Below are 22,617 nucleotides of genomic sequence, written 5' to 3' on the forward strand. Positions count from 1 at the left end.
TTGTTTACGCCCAAGTTGTTCTTTGAACATGATTGAAATATTTTTGAAAATACTCTCCTTCATTCTGACCTGGATCTTTTATAGGACACCTACCCCAGTGCTGAAAACACAATGCTCAAGAAGGATTCCTGACAAAGCAGCCCTTCACTCATACTCTTTTGTCCTTGCTAAGTGAGTCTAGCTCATGAATAGTACTGCTAGTCTTGGTAAAAGTGTGACCTTAGATATATTCAAGTGCAATGGTTTGTTCCAAATTTGGCCTTAGCTGCAGGGCTTAGTATGGGATATGGTCTCCTTTTGTATATAAAGCCTGATATTTAAACTCTGACAGCTTTAAGTGGCTCAGTAGAGAATTCTCTCAGTAGGAATGAAGATCATACTGCAATTCACATGTGATATTGCTGCTTTTTAAGTGTGATCAGCATATGTTTAGTTGGCATAGTACACCCACATGGACATAATTTGTATATCTGTATGAAAAGTATTATTTTGTTAATTACAGTTTTAAATGGCAACCCTTAAATCAACATTAAGAAAAAAGGATATGAATGTACCAAAATCTTGATGGCAATTTTTCTGATGGGATTAAAAGGAGTTAAAATGTACAAGGCAGATGTGGCACTGAACCGGAAAATTGCCTTTCCTTTATTCAATACTATGAAAGTCTGCAAAAAAAGAAATACAAAATTAAAATGCAGTGCTGACTACATAAATGTCTTTACCTCCTAGAAGAATCCATTCTCCACCTGGAAGTTTCACGCTCCATTCTACTGTCTACCTGTGATAGGAAAATAACTGATTTCTATGAACACAGTCGATTAAGCCTTCTACTGCCAGTTCTCCAATTTGCTAAATTTCCCAGCATGTAGACTGAATATTGATGTTATTAAAATTGGTGGGAAGTATCAGCACCAACTTCAGTTAATAATAGCAAAATGCAACATTTCATCACTAAAATATTTTCTATTTTATTTTTAATGAAGTCTTTGATTAAAGTCAGAGTTTCAAATTAATCAAATATATTCTACCTTGTAAGCAAACACAAACAAAACCAAAACAGCAAAACAGCCATTCTAAACACCAGTTTGAATTTGGAACAAATACTTGACAGAATTATATTCACACATATATATGGTGACAAGGATGAACACCTGTCACTAAACAACCACAATTTTAAAACAAATTTTGCTATAATTTCAGATTGTTAATAACAATATCAACTATTTGTGTCTTCTAAAAATATATCTGTGAAAAAATAAAAGGGATTGATAAATTGCCAGCTGACATCATTCTGAGCAGTCTGAGGTGTACATATGCCAGAATTTGGCATCCTATAACAACTAATCTTTTCTTCAAAAAAATGCTGGTTTAATTTTTAACAATATGCTCTTATTTTCCCTATATGTGAGCACCAAATTTAGGTAGTTACTGTATTTTAAAACTTGACCTGATAAACCTGTGGTTCATGCTCATTTCATTCTGTTCCTGTTGGCGGTCATTGCCTGTGTTTTCATTTTTATTCCAAGTGTATTTGTGTGTAAGGTTTACTTGCATCTTTGGTGCTGTTTGAAATATCCTCAGGACATGACTATTCTTCATTCCTTTTGCTCTTTGTCAATGGTAATGGCTCTGCTTTGTGTTACCATAATAGAGTCTTTGTTACACTCTCAGCAGAGCTATATAGTATCACTGTTCTCCATGTTGATTTCCATTGTCTGTAAAAACTTGGCTGTGATCAGAAAAATGCTGCCCTCTCCATGGCCTTTACTGCCTATCTGGTCTGGCATCTCTGGAAGAGAAAGCAAGTATCTCTACAGTAGGAAAGAAAACAGGTAAAGAAGTGTTGCCAGTGCCTGTTCACAGAATAACATCAAGCACAGAGGATGGACTCACACTCATTGGCATTTGTCTCTGCCTTACAGTCCTGCAGCCAGATAGAAATGCTAGAAAGATGTTGCCTGTCCCAAGGTCACTGCTGTAGCAGAGCCTGAGGACAGACTACAATTCACGGATGATTTTCTCTGCATTGACAAGTTGATGATTAAGAGTAGTTTCTGCTCTAAACTGGAGGAGGCATGACTAATTCTAGTTCATCATTTAAGATGTCCATTTGTTTCCTGTTGAGCTTATTAGACTGGTAAATACAGACGTTACCTATGACAAAAGATTTTGCAGTTTACAAATTACTGTCATAGACTAAGTCTATCAGTAGGCAGAGTTTTTATGCTTTTGTTCCAAAAAACCTGACTGCTTTGGCATTTAGAAGTTATACTTCACTACTTCTCAGGTTTTCTGATTCATTTGTAGAAGACTTCTTTAGAAAACTTTACTCCTAAACTTATTTACACAACTTTATTCCCGATTTTTTTTGCAGCTAGTCAAGAAAAGGGCTTAGTGCACACAATTCTATTGTAAGTAAGGATCTGCATGGAACTGCCGATATAACCAAAAGCATATAAATGAAAATAAACCTTGGGAACACTCCTTCTTTGAGATTTCATTTCTTTAAATTTTCTTAATAATGTTAATATTTGTATTATCTACAGCACTGTTTATTTAACTTTGGCAACTGTTAGGTTATGCCGTTACATATGGATTCTGCTTTATTTTCAGTTCCTTTTACTGAAGCCGTAATTTTAAAAACAGGTTTGTGAACCAAAGGTAAACACAAATTTAGCCACAAAATTGAGAGTACTATTGGCATGATTTTTTCCTAACAAGCTGAGCTTCTTTGCAGTTTAAAATATTTTATGTCTTCATTTTTTTGTAGTTGCTCAACATCGAGTTCCTTATCTCAATGGTAGCCTGGGATGTTTTGTCATCAGAGCGTCAGAGCAACTGTGTTCATTTCCTTCTCTGTTTCAAGAGATGGGAAAAGATAATCCCAAGCATTTGTCCATAAAACACCTTCCCCATTTTTTAATTTAGGGTTACTATCCACAGCTTCATCTTCCTTCACTCTTATTATCCACAACACTTTGCAGGTCTATCAGGAACTGATCGCATCTTGATGTTGCTAAAGGAGAATGCAGAAACAAGCAGATAGAGAGTTCAGAGAACCTGCTTTTACTGTCAACTGTAACTTTCACTAAACTGTGCAGGACATAAGGTGTTTTTAGCTATTTGCAGGCTGGACTATTTCAGATCCTAGAGTAGTTTAACAGTTTACAACTAATTCCAGCTATGGAGATGTACTTGTTAGTTCCTTGTCTTTCTCTGAAGTCATATAATAGTAGTCTGTTTCTAGAGTGCACGCATTATTGTTGCAAGACCAGAACCCATATACTCTACTGCCAATCCTGACATTTTAAAAGTTCAAGGGGCAAACTTTTTACTTGAATGGATCTGTTTGAACTAGCCTTCCTATCTCCAAGTCCTTGGCTTGTGGATCATGTGAAAATGAGGATTTTGTATGACTGTGCAGATCAGAAGGGGAAGTACACCTGGTTTAGTTCACATTCTTCATGGAACACATCTGTTGATATTCTAGTTGTGTTATAGCCTCACACATAACTCAGGCACATTACTTTTCTCTCACAACACAGAACTCTTCACTGTGCTCTATCTGTATGAAAACTTTCAACAAAACTGTCTTTTTTTTTTTTTTTTATTCCTTCCTCAAAACTCAGCTTTTCTGTTGTGTCTGCCACAGATGTCCAACTGACAGCTGTGCAGCAGAGATCTGTCATAGCAATCCAAAGCACCTAAAGCAACAGTTTTCATTGTGGTAGTTTTATATGACCCAGGATTTACACAGAATACATGCTACATATATATATATATATTTTATACATACATGCATAGATATAGGTTTACATTTGTTATATTGCTGTAACAGATATGAAGTATAGTTACAGTCCTTTATTTCACTAACCTGAATGGATGCTACCTGGTTATCTACAACGATCTCCACTGCAAAGCCACGCTTGGAACACCTTATTTGTCATACCAGTCTTACTGCTACCTTGAAATCAGGAAAACTCAGTCATGTTCTTGAGTTCAGGCAAGCTCAAGGAAGCTATAACTTCCTTACAATGAAGTAAGTAACAAGTAACTCCATGGAAGTTGAATGATTCACAATATAGAAGAGCATAAATCTGTTAAATGAAAAGATGTTTCTGTTTCTGCATATTTAGTGACTTCATGGCTCTAACCATCCTATTTTGTGATTAAACTTTTCCAGTGTAGAAAATTATATTCTGTTTTGTGCAAAAGATTATTCACTCACTTTTTTATTGATATAATATGGGTCCAGGTCTTCCAAAGGTTCTGATACCATTTCTGGAGGTATGTCACCATAAATAAATGGCAGTGTCTTTCCTGCTTCCAAGTCACTGTTTGGTTTTGGACCATTTTCATCATCATCATCTGTATGTTCTTGCTTGGGCTTTTTAGCTTTTTCTTCTGCAGAACGTTTTTCAATAGCTGTGAGGGAATCTCTAGTAAAATAGCGGAAGCTTTCAGGTCCTGGTGGTACCAGCAGTGCCTGTGCCATGTTTTCATCCTGCAAATTTAATTACTTTTAGCCTCTTGCATAAGAATGACCTATAAAAGAAAATTAGATGATTTAGGAAAACTAGATTGTACCAACAGAAAAAGTCCAACATTTGCTCAGAAACCCTTTCCAGGCCTGAAATAGAAGCAGCATATTTCAAGGCTGAATGAAAGTTAAAAGCAACTGCTCAGAATTTATTTAGATATTTCATAAATTATTTTTCAGCTTTTTCCTGCTGGTCTAGAAAAAGACACTACTTCTGCCCACAAACAGTGCTTTGCCTACATCCTTAGACTCTCCCAGTTAGAACAAAATACTGATACAGGTGTTTTAACAATATATATATTTTAAAGATTTTTTTAAAAGCATAAATATATATTCTATGAGGTACTCTTGAAAATTGTAAACCTATATTTTACCAGTTAATACATTATACCTTCACTTATTTCTTCAAGTATCAGTAACCCAACTTTACACATGTAAGTACTTTCATTAAACACAAAAGAAGTTTTTGTCCGATTAATGCTGCTTAAATGACAGCAACTGAACTATGGCAGAAACAAGCATACTTCTTTCTTACTGACAAGTTTACTGTGCTGAGGGTTAATGTTAGATACCAAAGCAGGTTAGGTTGCATTTACTGACTGTCCGTGAGCCGTGAACCAAAATCACAGGCCTTTTAAGTAAAAGGAAACAGGATGTATGATCAACACTGTGGGAAAAGAATGCCGCTCCTTTTTTTTATGTCATAAGATTTATATTTATGTCATATGCCGCACATGTCATAAGTTTATTTCAGGCTAAAACTACTTTGAAATCTGAGATTCTGGTTCCCTACGAATGTCTTTGGTGCCAGTGCTGGATGATTTAGTCCCTGCTGCTGCTTCCTGTTCTCCGCACCAAACTCTCCACTCTACAACAGGTCTTTTTATGAAGCCCTGCAGTGCATCAGCTGAAAATAATATTCTTTTCTCTCTTCCAGGTCCTTCTACAGCAGGACCAGTTGCTTAAACTGATGCACTGTACAGCACAATGGAGACGGTTGAATCGTTAGAGGGAGAGAACAGCAGAAGGAAAGCAGATCTGGTTAAGGAGCAGTGCCACCAAGTAAGAAAATATAGCCTTATTTGATGTCTACTTTGGAAAAGTTTGTGACATAGTGTAGTAATAAGTTTAATTATGAAAACCAATCTTTAAGAGTGAGTTTCAGTGCCTGAAAAGAGTTCTAATTGTGATTTCTGTACATGAAGCCATGTAGTCTTCCCTACGTTACCTCATGAATGTGCAACATCTGGTTGACACATCTAGATTTGAGACATAGTATTATATTAATTTGCATTCATTCAGTAGTCTTTCTCCTAAAGCTTATCACCTTCCTGGAGCAGTTTGTAGGAATCACATACACACACACATGAAGCGCTACAGTAATGATCTTACTGAATAAAGGATTCCTTTTCAAATGACCCCCGCAAAATGAAATACTGTATGAAGGTAGAGGGGCGTGTTAAGAAGTGCTTTAAGAATCTACAATAGAAAACTGGAGGAAAGACATGAAACTGCACATTCCTAAATCTAAATTACCAATCCAATGATATGATGGGTAAACCTGCTCCTGTGCCACCTCAAGTCTTTATCTCTGGAGCACAGCACAGCATCAGTGTGTACAATCAGCACTGAGATCACTGAAATAATCTAGGTGGGTAGATTATAGCACTAAGCATCTAAGTGACACAAGACCAGAACTGAGGTACTTGTCCCTAAATTCATAAATAAAATATACTAGAATGTAGACATGGAGAAAGCTTTTCTCAAGGAAGATCCTGGAGACCCATGAGTTAATGTAATGTGTGGAATCACAGAGATCCTGGAGGGGCTGGATGTACTGATGCAGTATAAATTGAAAAATGAAGTGTTAAGCCAAACAGAGACTCCAGCAGGCAACCTTATCACCTGTTGCTACACTGAAACTTCTGCTACTAATTTTTAGTTTGCACAAGATGGAAGCCTTTGCTCGTACCTGTTGTTTAATAATCTAACTCCCAGTTATAAGGATCCTAAATCAAAATTGTCCTTTATTTGAGAATTAAAAGCACACACATTCTCTGGATACAGTCCACACTCCTTTGATTATTGCTTTTGCCCATCCAGTATTAATAAACATAAGAATATGTTTGAGGTTTCCCTTTGGTCTTTCTGGATAATCGATTCCTTTATTTCACATTTTGCAGGTCTGTGATTCAAATTGTTGACCTAGGTGCCCTTTCTATGAAACTAGTCTCAAAAGGTGCACCCTCCTAGAGTCATCAGTGGGTCTGTCTTCTTTTTATAGTTCAGTGCATTTGGTTAGGCTGCTTTTCTTTTGTTAACAGTTACAGTTATGAATGGTGTAACAAAATACATTGTCCTCACTAGAAATATATGTATCTGTATTGCTAGAAGTTCACAAAGGGGTCAATGAATGACTGGGAAAAGTAATATTAGCAGACTTGGGGTTTCACTGTATTTCTCAGAGAGTCATAAAACAAGTTTTTAAAGAAGTTTTCTTGACAAATTGGAAACATTACTTGAGTCCTGCCTCCACTACTGTCTGGTGCAGTTGTGTCTTCCCTGGCTGCTGCTGTTACACAAGATTTTTCCTATACTAAATATGCCCCAAGTGTTTTCATTCAGATTACAAATCTTAAAAGAACAATACACAAATATGTAGTTGACTACTATTGATATACATGCAGTAGTTTAATAGAACAATGAAAGAAAAGTAATTCTGTTTCCTACACTGAGCCCTGAACAAGAACCATTCATTTGTAAGTGATAGCTTTCCTCTTCTTCCTTCACTGGTTTTAAAATCGCTTGTTATCCAGTAACTAAACTGCCAGGTCATGAATGATACTGGACAGAATTCAGACAAAGAATTCTGTGTAATACTTTCAGAATAGCCTTCATTAGCAATCAATCTTTAAAGGAATAGTCTCAAAAATGCATGTGGTCCAGGCCCCTCAGTACCTGATACAGCTCAGCAAAAAGAATTTCAAATATTTGAAATACAATTTGGACCTAGATACCATATGTGTAATGATCTAAAATTTGATAGATTTCATTAGAAAAAAAAAGCTCCAATTTAATAAAGACATGCTTTTGCCAAATAAATCCATTTTGTTATATTTGAGCATTGCATTCTGTAAATCCTTCTCCAGTTTTCCTTCAGTCCCTTACTTTAAATAATAAGATCAAGCAATAAGCAGAATCCATATGTTCTTAATTGTATGCATATTTCAGTTAATTATATTATGTCCATGGAAAACTTGTTAAATTTTATTTTTTTATATAATTATTGTCTCACCATTTACACAGAAGATGACTCAAAGTAAGTGAAATATCTGTGCTAATGATGTCAAGTTAATTTGTGTGAGTCTTTGAAAAAGCCAGAAGTGGCCTGAAAGTATCTATTCTTACAATATCTTAAATCAGGCAAATGGTAAAAGTGAAAGTGTCAGTGTAAGAACCAGGTGGATACTATGATTATTTATTAAAATCATCAGGTCACTGAACAGGTTATTTGCATTCTGCATGAAACAGACCACATACACCCTTCACAATTTTCAAGGTGGAGATATAGCAAGGCTTGCAGTCTTTCTTCTGGTATGGGGTTTCTTTTGCTTTTACAGGGCTGGCATTAGAATTATTTTCCTGCTGAAACCTTGAAAGAGCTGACTACTGAGATTTTCATTCCATTAAAACTGCAACATTGGCAAACACACATGTATTTGATTAGAGTTGGAATAAGTGCAAGGACAGCAAATTGAATCTGTAAAATGACCAACTATCGTAATTTTCTTATGCTAATCCTTTATTCAAGAGGCTGTAATCTGGGAACAGTATCTTCCTCTGTGCCAAGCACAGCAATAGTGTCTCAGATGCTAAAACCTGGACTACAAACTCTGCTCTAAACCATTAGTGTTAATAAGACCGGCTGTCTCACATTAGGCCAGTAGAGATCCTTGTCCAAATCAAAAAGGTGGGGCTCCCACAGTAGGAGAGACAGAAACAACAGGGCTAGTGGCACCACTTCAGCATCAGGTAGAGATTATTTTCTGCAGCTTTAGAAGTAAAAAGTGTAGCTGTTTTGTGCTGATGTTGTCAGGAAATTGCCTCAACAGAAACTACCCCTGTCCCAAGGAGGAAAGGAGTACAGAGGGAGGGTATGCAGGAAAAGTCTAAAGAAATGAGTTATCTTAACTCCCCCTCAGTATTTGCAAACTTATTTTGCAAAATTCAGGCATTAGTTTTCTGGAACTGAAGATTATTATGTTTAAATTACTATGCTTTGATAAAATTTCAATTGGGTAATTCAATTCAAATTGGGTAATGGTGCATTCAATTTGTCCTAAAAACAAAAGGATAGGTAAATATTAGTTCATTGTGAAGATGATCTAAAATACTTTAATATATTATATAGATAAAAAAATACAAAATATTTTTATTGAAATTTCTCAGGGTACTTTTGCATGGAGGATAATTTCACAAAGCAAAAACTATCCCCTTATCTGCTGAAGCACACTGAAGTATTTTTTACAGTTATAGATTATTATCTTTTCATAAAAGATTACTTTGTTTTTCCTGGCATCTTTACACTATTTTTTACTGCTTTAAAATTTTTTGAATAAGAAACAGAACTCTAAAGAGAAAAAAAGAGCTCTCAAATGTCACTGTAGTTCAAATTGGTCAATGCAATGAATTGCAGGTTTGAGATATATAACGAGATACCACATCAAAACTATGCACAGGTCCTAAGGCAAGGAATCCATGAATGTTGGTTCCACAAAAGTAGGTATTTTCAAGGAAAGGAATACTTCCTCAAAGCTGAAAACAGCCTCCAGCATTTAGCACCTGCTAAGAACCTGCTGATTATTTAATCTACTAGTTTAAACTATGGTAATTTATGTTTACAGGTCCTAACTGACTAATATGTAGGATTTTCTTTCTTTTTTTTCCATTCCTTCCAACATTTATCATTCATCTATTGTCTCATTTTCCTTAGACTATAATTTATCTGTAGGAATGACTATGATTTTTGTTTGGATTTGTGCAGTCAGCCTCAGTAGCCTATAGGCATTAGTGTTACGTAACCATCCAAAATAAAAATAATTAAATCATCACCAGGTATTTATTAATAAAATTAATAAATGACAGAAGACAAAAATACTTCCTTGTTATGAGACTATGAAATCAACTAATAAGGGTATGTAACAGAAATACTACATCCTTAATAAAACCTTACTTTAGAAGGATTTAGAATAGGATAGTGGTAAGTGGCTAAATATGAATTGGTAGTTCACATTGGCTGAAACCTGTCTGAAGAACAGTAAATAGAGTAAATACTAATGAATTAATACTAATGTGGTGCTTCAGGGATCTTACATGCAATTTTATTTAATGTCCTCAGTAATGACTTGCAATAAGGTGTGAAAGCACATCAACTAAATCTTAAGAACCTCAATAAAAGTACTGTAAGAGTTTGCAGATCTGGGTAGAATGTAATACATGACGTTCAGTCTGACGAGCGAAATTCTAGGCCAATGGGAAAACACTCAGATTAGATTAGAGACTGGAAAGTAATCTCAGACCTCTCTGAAAGATCCAGAAGCTGCTTCTTGGGAGGATATTTTTGGACGCTGCTCTACCTCACCAAGACATTGCTATGGATAGTCTTTCCCCCCACTTATTTTTTTTGGTTTTGCCCACTGCCATTCCACACTCATCTCTTTTCTTTTCTCTCTACCTGCAACATTCACTTTTGAATTAAGTTGTTCCTGTTTCTTGTCTCCTCTTGCATAGGAGTGGAAATAGTGGATTAAGATTCTTATATCAAGGCCATATATGCTTACTTAGTAAACTGGAGTAATCCAAACTAGATATGTAAAGAAATGAACCTGCATTTCTCAGTGCACAATACATACCCGCAAGCTGTAGAAACCCCAAAACAAATCATTTGACCCATTTAATTATAAAAAGTGACCAAAACCTCTAAGAAGTCTTTAAATGCAGGTCTGCCTTACATTTTCTTTAACACCGTAAGCTGCCTCTGAAAAAGTGTGGAAAGAGATCTAGTGTGAATACTTGAAGTATTGGAGAAACCTGAAAAAGGCTAAATGAAAACCATATGCAATTTAAGAGGAAGAGTGTCTTAGCCCATCAGCCTAGTTGGAATACAGTACTTAATGAATTAATTACTTAATATTTTACAAATATATTCCAATGTTAAAGATTCTTACATTCTAAAGGAAAATAGCTACAATACATGTAACACAAATTTCTACTGCTAGACCTCATTAAAATGTTTGTTTCATTTCCCCACCGATATTTTAGTGAAGATATATAGTGCTATATCAAATGGTCATCTTAACTGAAACATCACTTTTGTTTTGTTTTGGCTGAGCAGAAAAGATAGTCTTACCTTTATTTTTCTAAGAAATGCCAAATCTCAGAATTTAGCCACTGGATCTTTTGCTATCATGAAAACAAAAAGGCCGCATTTCTAGCAGAAAATGCAATTGGTAAGAAAAGTTTCTCCTTGGGAGCTGAAGCTTCTTCAAGACTGAAGTTTCTTCAAGACTCTCTAATTCTTTGTTCCTGTGTCCAAAGCTTCTCAAAATTAATTGTGGCAGACAAAGATAACTCTACGTATTCGTGTAGACACATTTTTCTAACCTAAAAGCAAAAAGATGTAGGAAAAGCAGGATGAAACATGGGTTTGTCCACAAAACATAACATAGACCAACAGTCCATTTAAGAATATCCTTTGAGTGATATGTTTCAAAAAATCCATTTATTCTTTTACCTGCATGCTTTAACTAAAAGGGGAAAATGGGTCTTGTTGAGATTACTGCATAACTAGTGCAGTCTTTAGTAGACACAGGATAACTATGCCCAGGCTAACAGGGGTGTTCTCATCTGTCACTTAGGGAACTGCACAGTGTAACATTATTCCCTAAGGGATTCACTGTCTTTAACCAGGAAGAGAAGCTAATTCAGTCTATATTTGTATGAAAATATGGACACATCTTCATGTTACTTATCTTAGAGAATGTTGGTATGAGTGTTTGTGTGACAATTTTTTTTTTCATCTCAAGCATTTTAATAGCAGAAAAAGATAGTTTCTTCTCCACATTCTTCAATTTAAAGCTTGCTCCACTGCAAGAGCTGACCAAAGTTTGGCTATGGCTTCCTCAGTCTTTAAAGCTTTAATAATCTGAGTATCTGGTTCACTAACTTTAAATGGTCTCCTTACAACTTGCAAATTTTAGTCTTCGGACATTGAGATTGAGATGAAGTGTCTTTGAGGCATTTATTCTTACTTGAACTAGATAAATTTATGGCTCTTTTTGTACTTTTAAATGTTGTTATTTTGGTTTTACTCCTAGAGAAGAAAAGAAACAGACATCACTCTCCTAGGTCTCTGCTCCTGCCAAAGCAGCCCTTAATGATACTTTTCTCCAAATGTAGTAAGAATGAGTAGCCACTGTAGAAACTCTGTAGATAAAATAAAATCTGTGTAGACACAGATTGGGTCAAAGAGAACACAGAAGGTGGGAAGACAGAAAGTGAAAGTTTTCTACTAGACCACTGCTGCTCTTGTTTTTAAAGACAGATCTTCAAGTACCCCTACAGAAAAATATATTTCAAAAACTAACACAGAATTTACCTAATACTAGTTACTATTAATCTATAATTATGCTGCCTAAAGATACAGCAAGTGGTACCACAATTATTGCTTCTATTTATTTGATAGTCACGTAAAGTCATTCCAACGATTGCTAGCAGAAAACTCTTTCAATGTTCTGGTCATTTTGAGTAATGCACTGATTCAGCACATCTTACTGTGGTGAGTCACTACTGGAGAGGCTCCACTGAAGACATCTGAAAGCTGTGCCTCCAGCGCTAACCTCAGGGGATCATGACTCTCCTACTGCCACCAATGATACTCATCCACCAATGCATATTATCCACTGAATGCAACTTTCCCTGGGGGTACATAGGGGATTTCCCCATCCCTTTGCCTATTGGGTGCATCTGGATTCTGCCCCTGAAGTAGCCAGCTGAGCTCACGGTCAGCTACAGTGCAAATAGGCAAAATGTGTAAGTGCTGTTACGTGCAAGTTTTAAAATAATATGAAAGGGATACTATAGCTTCTTAATAAAAGAGTAATCACTAATACTAAGCATTGATATGACATTTGTTTTCAAAAGAGGGAGCGTAACTTCTATCCAGTTAAAATATTTGCCCATTTGCAAAATGTAAGGAATTAATAGTCAATGTGTGTTGAGGAACTAATCTTTATGTGAAAATTGTTAATAACACTAATAGCACAGGTTAATTTCAATAAATCCGTATTTTGAATTAGAGCACAAGGCAAAGAACCTTTTTTCACATGTAACCCTATCACCTAGTCTCCATCTCCCTATTTATTACATCCTACCTGTGTTTGTACTTGCTGTATCTCCAACGGATAAGAGATGCAGGTTTTTATCTACTAATGCCATACATTATTGGTAGTATAGTGGTATCAATGGGAGTCACAGCAATAATTGAAGGAAGGAGGCTGGCAGAATTGTGAGCCCTTTCTCCTGAATTTATAATAGGCCTGGGCCATGTCAGAGTAATTTCATTATACGATTTCAATTAATAATTCATCTCATATTTTTTAGGCGGTTTTTTTTTCCCCTGTATAATGCAGATATTGCAATATACCAAAAAAAGCCAAACTTTTGGGTTTTTTTAATCTAATGACTTTGGTTCTCACCCCAAGACTAGAAATTTTTATAGGTAGGTCCAGATCATACAGTTTTACTGTAGCTGAAGGTGATGATAGAGAATTATTTTGGCTGATATTGACCAAAATAATTTTTATTTGGGGTAGATTATCCTGATTCAGCTTCTATGACTGAATCATAGGTAAAATCTCAGGCCTAGTCAGTGGTGATTCCTGATGGACAGACTATATATGTTCTTTCCTGGGGGACTATTTCTTAAGCTCTTCCATCTATATGGCATCAGCATTTATTTTAAGACTGGTTAGAATATCCTTCAAATTCTGAGACATGATATTGCTTCAAAAAAAGTTTCAACCTATATCCTCATGCACTTGAGCTCCCTTTCAATGTAATGATGACCTGGAAAAGATAGTTGCATATTGTTGTCACTTTATCCTGTGGCAAAATGTGTGATTCCATCTGAAATGTGATTTAGAAAAGAAATCAGGTTGTTCAAAATTAGATACTCTTGTAAAGACAGTTATAAGACAATATGACAGTGATGGCTTCAACTAAGTGAAATCACATGTTAGAGACAAATGTCAGACAATGAACGGAAATTGTGGGCAACCATATGGACATGTGAAGTGTTAAGTGATTATAGAAATGAAAACCCATTTTTAGATTGACAAGAAACAGAGTTACACACAAAATTAATTATCCAGATTCAGAATTATTTGTTGAGCGCTCCCCATAATCTAGATTTAGCTAATTCCTAGTAATTTTTGTACTCATATTAAAATTTAAATGTGCTAAGTGGAACACTGGAACATACCATTATCCACTGTGAAGGTATTAAAGAAGTCACAATAAAACATCAGTTAGCAATATCTAAATAGATCACAGTATCGATTTTGCTTTGTAAAAAAAAATCAAAAGCTCTGTTTATAAAGTAATACTCTTCTAAATTTTTCTAGGGAAACTTATGAAAATGCATTTGCAACAGAAAATATTGCTTATAAACCTAAAAATATGTAAAAAATTAAACTCAGAAAATTAACTGAATCATTAAGAACTATGCAGCTGGAACACTTTCCTAGCCTTGCTAAGCCCCAGAAACTAATCAATACAAAATATGAAAGAATAAATTTTGTATAGCACAAGATTAATGGATCGTATTTAGACTCTGACAGTTGTCTAGGAAACTGAAAGGGAAAAAATTGGAACTTCTGGCTTGAGAGGCTTACACACAATTCCTGGCTGAATGTTGTCATTACTACACAAGTAGGAAAAAGCACAGAAAGTCAACAGGAAAATAGAGTGCTTTATATCTGTGGTTTAACACAGCATATGAAAACTGTACATGGATTTCTTTAAGTTCATTCAGGCATCATGGAAGTACCTAATAAAATTTAACCAAGCCCTACGTTTGGAACATTTTCTAAATGGATTATGGAAGTATGACTTTGACCTAGCCACTACCCCTATGTAATAAATCCAAAGAGGCAAAGCCTGTGAGTTACAAGTTCTACCACTTCTTTAAAAGGTGTCTCTTGTAATGCTGAAATTTCAGTACATTCATGAAATATTGTACTGATTAAAGGCCTATAGCTTTAAGTAATATACACTACAGAATAATAGCTAGTGTTACAGCAGCTACTAGAACGCTAGTATTCTTCCTATTGTAACACATACTAAAGTGAGTTGATACGTAGGAAATACACAGCAAGTAACTTAAACTGGTGTTTGTAAAAACCTTCCAGGAAGACTCGTGATACTCAGTTACATCTTCACTCAGTAGGAAGAAATTGCTTCCTAACACAGGTTGAATTTTTTTTTATATTGCTTTTGGTCAGAATTTCTGTCTCAAGACAGATTTCTTCACATGAACATTTTGGCCTTAAATATTAGTGACAGACATTTCATATGAACGAAGGTTAACATTAGGATTGCCCTCTTTCAGTTAAATCTGACCTTGGACTTTTTGGCCTTTTTGAGATTAACTACTTATTTCTGTCATCAAGTTTTTTCCACTCAAGACCTAAAATAACAATTGCCTTTCTTAATGTAAACCCTAGCACTTTTTCTTTCATCTACCATACACAAGTTTTACAGCTGTTTGGGCTTTAAGTTAAAATAAAATTAATGAGAATTTTTAAAAAAGATTCAAAGCTGTTGGCGATGAGTGCAATTTGCTTTGCTCCTTGATAGGGTGCAAGAGTGCAAGTTAGGTGTATGCCTTCACTCATCATTTCAAAGTGCTCTTTCTCTGTGTAACATAAAAGCTATCACAGGAAACTTGAGGTTTTGGATACAGTTTAGATTTAGGGTATTCTTTCCCTCTAAAGAGTGCTTTTTAAGAAAACACAATCAAATATCTGTTCAAATAAGAACCAATTATCCATGGTGAAAAATGTCTTCTTTTGACTGTCACTGTGGAGTTAGGTTAACTTTTCTAAAATGGATAGGGCTTCTTCATTCCTATGACTTAATACCCTGATTTTGTAGTCCACCAGCTTGACCCTTATTACTTAACCACAGCACAATTAGATATACATTCAAAAGCAAATGCTTTTAACAGTAGTAACTGTAGAGAAATTTCAGTGCTCAAGGAGATTGAGTTGGTATCATGTTAACTACACCTGAGAAAAAAATTCCCGTGTTTTAGGTGGGACACAGGTGAATTCATCTTCAGGTTTCCAAGATTGCCACACATATATTTCAAATATGAATAGAAAGATAAAAATATTCTTGTATCAAAGTCTTGGTACAGTTAACACAGTTGTACTCTGTGCCTGTCTTTTGAGAAGGCAGTGAGAGATGTTTGCAAAGAAAGTGCATTCACTTTCACATCTGAAAACTTCTTATTTGGACATATTTAAAACCAAAGCAAGGACTTTCGCTTTCTGAGAATGTATTTTTATTTAACATAAATTTGAAATTCCTCAGTGTGTCCAAATATTAAAAGACAGTACAATAATGAATAAGAAAGGGCAGACTTTTCAGGATACTCGAAGCAATGTAGGCAAGAATTTGACACAAAAGGGCCCATATTCAGGCTATATAGGCTCAGAAAATTTCTACTCCTATCCCAGGACTACCAGACCGTGAAAAGACACATAATTGATGAGAAAAGATGGCAGGTTTTTTCTCAATGACTACAGTAGCCAGGCCACATAGTGCTACGGTGCCCTATATAAGAGTAACTATTTCTCCTGTGAACAATTAATTTCCCTTTATTCCTTGCTTATTTTAATTCACAATCTGCATTGCCGTAGTGGTTTTGAATACAAATTTCTTAGAAGTTCTTGTAATTTCTTAGAAACATATATAATCATATATAATCCTATTTTATAGTTAAGCAGAGCATGCAACAATTTGTGCTAGCCCCAAATTTCACACACACATAAAAGAAGTTTCTCACTTTACATTGTTCTTAAAATAAATTACCCTAAAAGACCAGAAACACTGCTCCCCTCTCGTTTCAGAAAGGAGGGCCTAATCTTAAATAAGCAATGTCTAACAAGCATAAATCATCCATACATGGAAAATGCCTGCTATGTATCTATCTCAAGATCTTCCTGTTAAGTGGTTATACTGGGTATATAAAGGGGATCAGAGCCAATAGTATTGATACTCTTCTCAGCCATTTTCCATACTGTCATCTGTGACATCCTTCCAAATCTACTAGTGTCCCTCATACTTTCATTCAAGAAATCCTGCAAAGAAATATGAGGACGTGCTTGATGCAGTGCAGGTGTAGGGAGTCAGCTGTATGTGCTGTTCATCTGATCTATACATATATAATGACTTCAACACATGTTGAACATCCAGCAAGTTGACAGATCAAGTTAGAAATCCACAGAAGTAGCAAGATAAACAATTCCAGATTGAAAACAGGACCTGTGCACATGGCAGCTCTATGATTATACTTGCCTAAGTAAAACTACTCAGTAAGAAGAGATCAATAACAATAAAGAATGAATAACCAGACAAATAATTAATCTGAGCATAACCTGTTCCTTAAGTTTTGTACATGTGAAAGAGCTTCATAAAACCTTAAGCTCTTCAATTAAATTTTAACTTTTTAGTTGCATTTTTTACTGTAAAACACATTCCATTATCTGTCTTTGTTGGTAGAGTAAGTGAACAGTAAATTTTGTAGCAAGACCTTACCAAGACTGGCAACCACCTTAAAGTTTAACAATTTGAAATGACAGTGTTGGGGTGGGTTGGCTGGTACTTCTGTTTCAGGATTTTTTTTCTAATGGAATTAAATCGTTTGAGGATGGATAATGAGCAAAAGAGAGACCAGATAGTTTTGTGACCTAGAATTTAACTGGCTTACTTCTGTTTAGGATTACAGTGGTAGTACACACAAGTTATGGTTACTCAAGAGCATATGGTGCTCCTACTCTATATTTATATTTTGAAGTAATACAGTCCCTGCCTGAGCCGCTCTTATCCCTAGTCCCTGAGCTTTACCTCATCATAAGACAAGGAAAATCAAGCAATAACAGTATCACAGTAATATACTAAGGTTTCCAGTTGTTCATAAAGAAAATTTTGATGAAAGCAGATGAACTGGTTGCAAGATACCAGCTGCAATATCAAGGTCCTATGGGAGGGCAATCAATAGCAAACTCGGAGAGAGATGCCATTGGCAATGCGCTTCAGCGCTTTTAATCAGAAGTAGTAGCTGTAATAAGTAACAGCAGCTTTCCAATGAAGAGGACGCAGTTTCCTATAGATGGATTTTATGATGGTTGACACTTGGTTTGATGGACTCACTGAAGCCACAGCTCAATGTGTATATTTGTTCTGTAAGCAGTCTGAACTAGTGAGCATCAATTTTATGATGATATTTTAAACCTTTTATTTATTTGAGGATTAAAAAGCAATATTCCCTGCAAATAGCAACAGTACATATTACTGATTAACAGCTAGAAGCTAATAAAATATAGAAGAGTTACACTGAGTGGCAAATAACCTAATTAGACCTTTGAAAGTTAAGTTTCTAACTTCTAACTAGAATTTCCTGATAAAGAACAGAGTATATGTAACTTCCTGAAACTTACTTTCAATAGTCATTTTCAGAGTTCAACAAACAGATCATCTTAACAAATCAGGTACCAAGTATCAGACATTTGCATTTTTTTCACCTTAGGTTTAACTCAAGCACGGTTCAAGCAATTTTTTTCATTTGTCACCTTATGGCAAGAACAGAATACGGATAAGAAGGGCCAGGATCTGCACTTTAGAGAACAAGATAACAGCTTTCTTGCCTTATAAAAAGAACTCTCTTAGCATCTGCTATTCTGTGATCCATCAAAAGTTGTGGGATTCCAGCACTGTAATTAATACATAGCATACATATAACAAATTATATAGGGCTGAGAATGTGAGCAGCAGAAGGAAATGGATACCATCAGTCAGAAAGTTCCATCTCACATCCCACCATCCTTTTTGCTTCTAAAATCCTTACTCTTCTGAGGGGAAATAAACTTATCTCTGTGCCTGATCTTCTTAAGGTACAAGTTAACTCATTTAATGATATCTGATGAAGAAAAAGAGGTGAAAACACAAAATTTGTCATTCAGCATATTGATTAAAACCCCCACGTTTTCTATACTTTCTCTTTTCCTTGATCCTTCCCCACTCCAGGTTACCTGATAATAAAGGAAAATGACCAGACTACCACTGACAGAATCTGAGAGGGCACAGAGGAATCGTTTCATGTTCTCCATTGAAAACATGAAAGTCTCTACCTCTACTAGCATCTAGTATTATCTAAACAGAACTTTACAAGACTGAGTTTAATTGGCACAGCTAAGAAAATCAGTACAGGCTTCTAATTTCTGCTCATTAGAGAGAAAAATCATAACCTAACAACACAAGTGTAATTTCTATAAATATCAAGGCCTAATAAACAACACATCTGTTTAAGAGGTGCTATGAAGCTTCAAATTACTGCAGCAGGTCGCATTCTAGGCTTTAACAATCTTTCCACCCAAAATGAAGATGTGCAAGAAGCAAAGATTAAATATTAAACTATTAAAAAGTCCTCTGAAACTGTTTTCTTGACAAATCACTTATGAAATCAAAAACATGGTATGTTTTTAAAACAAACATCATCACTATTATAAATTATTTATTTTGAAGTTACACAAGGACACCACAGGCACAATGATTTGGCACCACAAAAAATACAAATTAACAACTTTTATACTTAAAAACATCACTACTTTAGGTACAGGCCTCAGTTGCTGCTCTGAGTGCCACCTGAGACCAAATCCTGCTTTCTGTTTTTTGGTATGTATTGAGATGGTGTTTTGCAAACAGTAGGCTCTTTATTCTGTTGTATAGTTGGGTTTTTTTGGCTCACCCCCCCCCTCCCCCGCCGTTTTCTCTTGGAAATAATTTCCAAAATAACGCTATGGTAACATACATAGTTTTAATGTGAATATGTGTCTGTAGAACCACAACTGGTAAAAGAATTCACATGTCAAAGTGATCTTCAATATTTTCCTTTTACCTTTAATAAATGACAGATATAATTATTACTGATAACAATGAATGAGACAATATATCAACGGACAATAATATGAAGAAATATAATAAGCCTTGTGCTGATTTCTTTCAACAGTCATATTAAGAAGCACGTATTAAACTAGACAGTAATATTACAGGCAAAATGTGAACTATCATCAGTGTGGACCTTTGCTTAATTAACAGTTGGTCAGCCTGTTCTCTCATACACACAGACAACCAACCATGCAAAAAATGGCACAGAAAGAAGATATTTTCTTATACATCTTTTCAAAATCTAGCTAATAAGGGAATTTCTTCAAATACCATATATATATTGAAAATAGCTGTTACAAACCACACAGATTTTATTCCTGGATTATCAGAATCTGAGATGCTCAGAATCTTATGAGACCTGCTGCTCCTGAGCCTGAATATCACCAGATTTTTCTTCTTAGGAAACAAGGTCACTTCTACAAAATGCTAGGAATTAATTTAGTATACCTTGATTATGAATTGATCTGATTTTGCAAGACTACTGCATCACAACATCACATTAAGAGTAAGAGGCCAGATATCAGATTTAACGAGGTTAAAATGAAAAAAAAAAATCACACCATCATCACAATCAGTCAGTACAAAATGGCTTTGAATTCCCTATTCCATCTTTGGCTCTACCTTAACAGCAAACCAGAGGGTACAATCTGATTCCAAAATGTGGAAAAGATTATATTGCTAAGATTTATTATGGGTACAATTAAATGTTTTGCCATCTTACCTGATTGAAAGAGAATGATAAATCACTGCAAAGCCCAGCATCCAAGAATAATATGATAATATATGTCTCCTCCTGAAATAGTCCAGGTTTCCATCCACAAAGCTTTACTAATTAAATATCATTTCTGTATTCTCAGTGGAAAAGAAAACACAGAGACCTTTCCAGAATCCTCTCTGATTCTGCCTCCGCTTCCTGTTCTCAGTCTCACTCGATGGTACCCAACATATATCAGAAAACAGCTTATTAGGAGAAGGAGGGGGTGAAGGGTGGGGGAATGGAGGGGGAGAAGTGAAAAAAACGCAGCACCTAACGTGGCAGCTCCACCTACTGGTAAAGATAATGAACACGTACAAAGCGTCAGCTTAGGAGGCATCTTTATCCCAGTTTATTCTGCATTACACTTGAAACAGCTCCTGTGTAGTAAGTTCTTCCAGGCAAGAAGCGGAACAGACCAATAAAACCACAGTGACTATTGAATAACCCTATTAAAGATTTTTTTCTTAAAATAATTAAATTTAAAAACAGTTGCCTGTATACATTCAGCAGAGCACTTAGTTTTAAACGTGCTGTTTCCTTTAAAAATCCACAGGGAGACAGAACTGTAAATAAGAAAGCACACACACTGACTGCACTGCTAACTCATGTATGATGAACTTGCTGATTGTCTTGATACTCTTATTCATTAAATACTACCATGCATTTTTGGCATCATGGTAATTTCTTTATTGTGCATAAAATGTACTATGCTTATGTAAAAAGCATAGCTCAAAGTCTTTCCCTTAGACAGGATTCCTGGGCATGTGCAGCTTTCCATCTGATTACCTAGGGTTCCTCTGGCCATCCTGGGAAGAATTATTAGAGCAGTGGCTCCATCATTGCCTGGTCCATGGGCAACAGTATTGAGTGAACAATGTGCTTCAGGCAACATATTCCGTTGTCCTGCATGTCAGTTTGAGGAGTATTGTGTCAGTGGAAAGCAAGATGTAGAACCGTTAAGCAATGTCTGCAAGTGTGTTCAATATAATAACTCATAGCCCTGGGTCAGAGACCACTGGAGTTCCCAACTAATTTAAAATCAAGCTACCAGCTTTATTCAGTCATGTGGGATTTAATGAACAAATGTTATTCCACAAAACAAGAAAAAAGAGTATATGAGACAATATTTTGCTCTCTGGCAGCCCCTGTATTTCCTTTGCGTACCTTTTCAGCAGTGGCTACAGATAGCCCCTTCTCTGTCCCACTGGTCACATACTTTTGGAAGCAAGGATTCCAGGGCAGCCAGCATGTATCCAGCCTGATGGCTGCTACCGTATCACAACTACACAAAGCAGCAGTAGTGGTGACAACTGCCTACAACTGGTGTCCCTTATCTCTAATATCATACAGATATCCCTATTTAATTTAGCATACATAAACCAGAATCCTTAAGCATTTATGTTGAGTAGTCCATTTCAATTAAACTTGCTGCATGATCGACAGATACAAACACCAAATTCCTGAATTTGGCTAATAACAGCAAACAGAAATACATTTTCAGAGGTTGTATGTATTCTGTATGTACAGAATAATCTCTGTATATTAAGTGAGAGAGATGTGCCCCCAGCTTGCAGTTGCAGCTGTATTACTTCCCTTGTTTGACTGGGGCACATCGTGACGCTCCTGATCAATCTGTTCAAACAAATCCCCCCTTTTATTTCAAAGAGACTTTGAGGGTGTGAATATATACCCCAGTTTTATATGAAAAAAATATAAATATTTGGTCTCCTTTGATTTTATTATTTACATTTTCAAACTTCTAGAAGTAAGGAATATATTTTTAATAAAAATGTTCATTTTTCTCTAAAGCATTGGTTTTGCTTTCATAGGTTGATGTTAATTTAGCAAACCCTTGGATGAACGGAAGATGATGTCTGGATTTTAAACTGCTTGGGAACATTGTTTTGAAACTGTATTGTGTTTTGAAAATCAAGCCAGTCCTTGGATAGAACTTTCACTTGCTTACATGCTGCATTTCTTTTATTTATCATTTTTAATGATAAAAATTTTTCTTAGTTGTCTTTGCATG

The 22,617-nt window shown here is 35.6% G+C and overlaps 1 protein-coding gene across 1 annotated transcript in view; it reads right to left on the reverse strand.

Moving 5' to 3' along the window:
* The window catches only part of LOC119152714 (sodium channel protein type 2 subunit alpha-like), a 78,713-nt gene extending 57,966 nt beyond the window's left edge, over window positions 1-20,747 (reverse strand). The window contains 4 exon segments of the mRNA XM_037398340.1: window positions 547-665; window positions 4,229-4,545; window positions 10,950-11,203; window positions 20,553-20,747. Of these exon segments, the coding sequence (XP_037254237.1) occupies window positions 547-665; window positions 4,229-4,495 (386 nt within the window). The 5' untranslated portion in view covers window positions 4,496-4,545; window positions 10,950-11,203; window positions 20,553-20,747.
* Window positions 20,748-22,617: the final 1,870 nt, after the last annotated feature.

The sequence above is a fragment of the Falco rusticolus genome, chromosome 8 (genome assembly GCF_015220075.1).
Source record: "Falco rusticolus isolate bFalRus1 chromosome 8, bFalRus1.pri, whole genome shotgun sequence".
Lineage (NCBI taxonomy): Eukaryota > Metazoa > Chordata > Aves > Falconiformes > Falconidae > Falco > Falco rusticolus.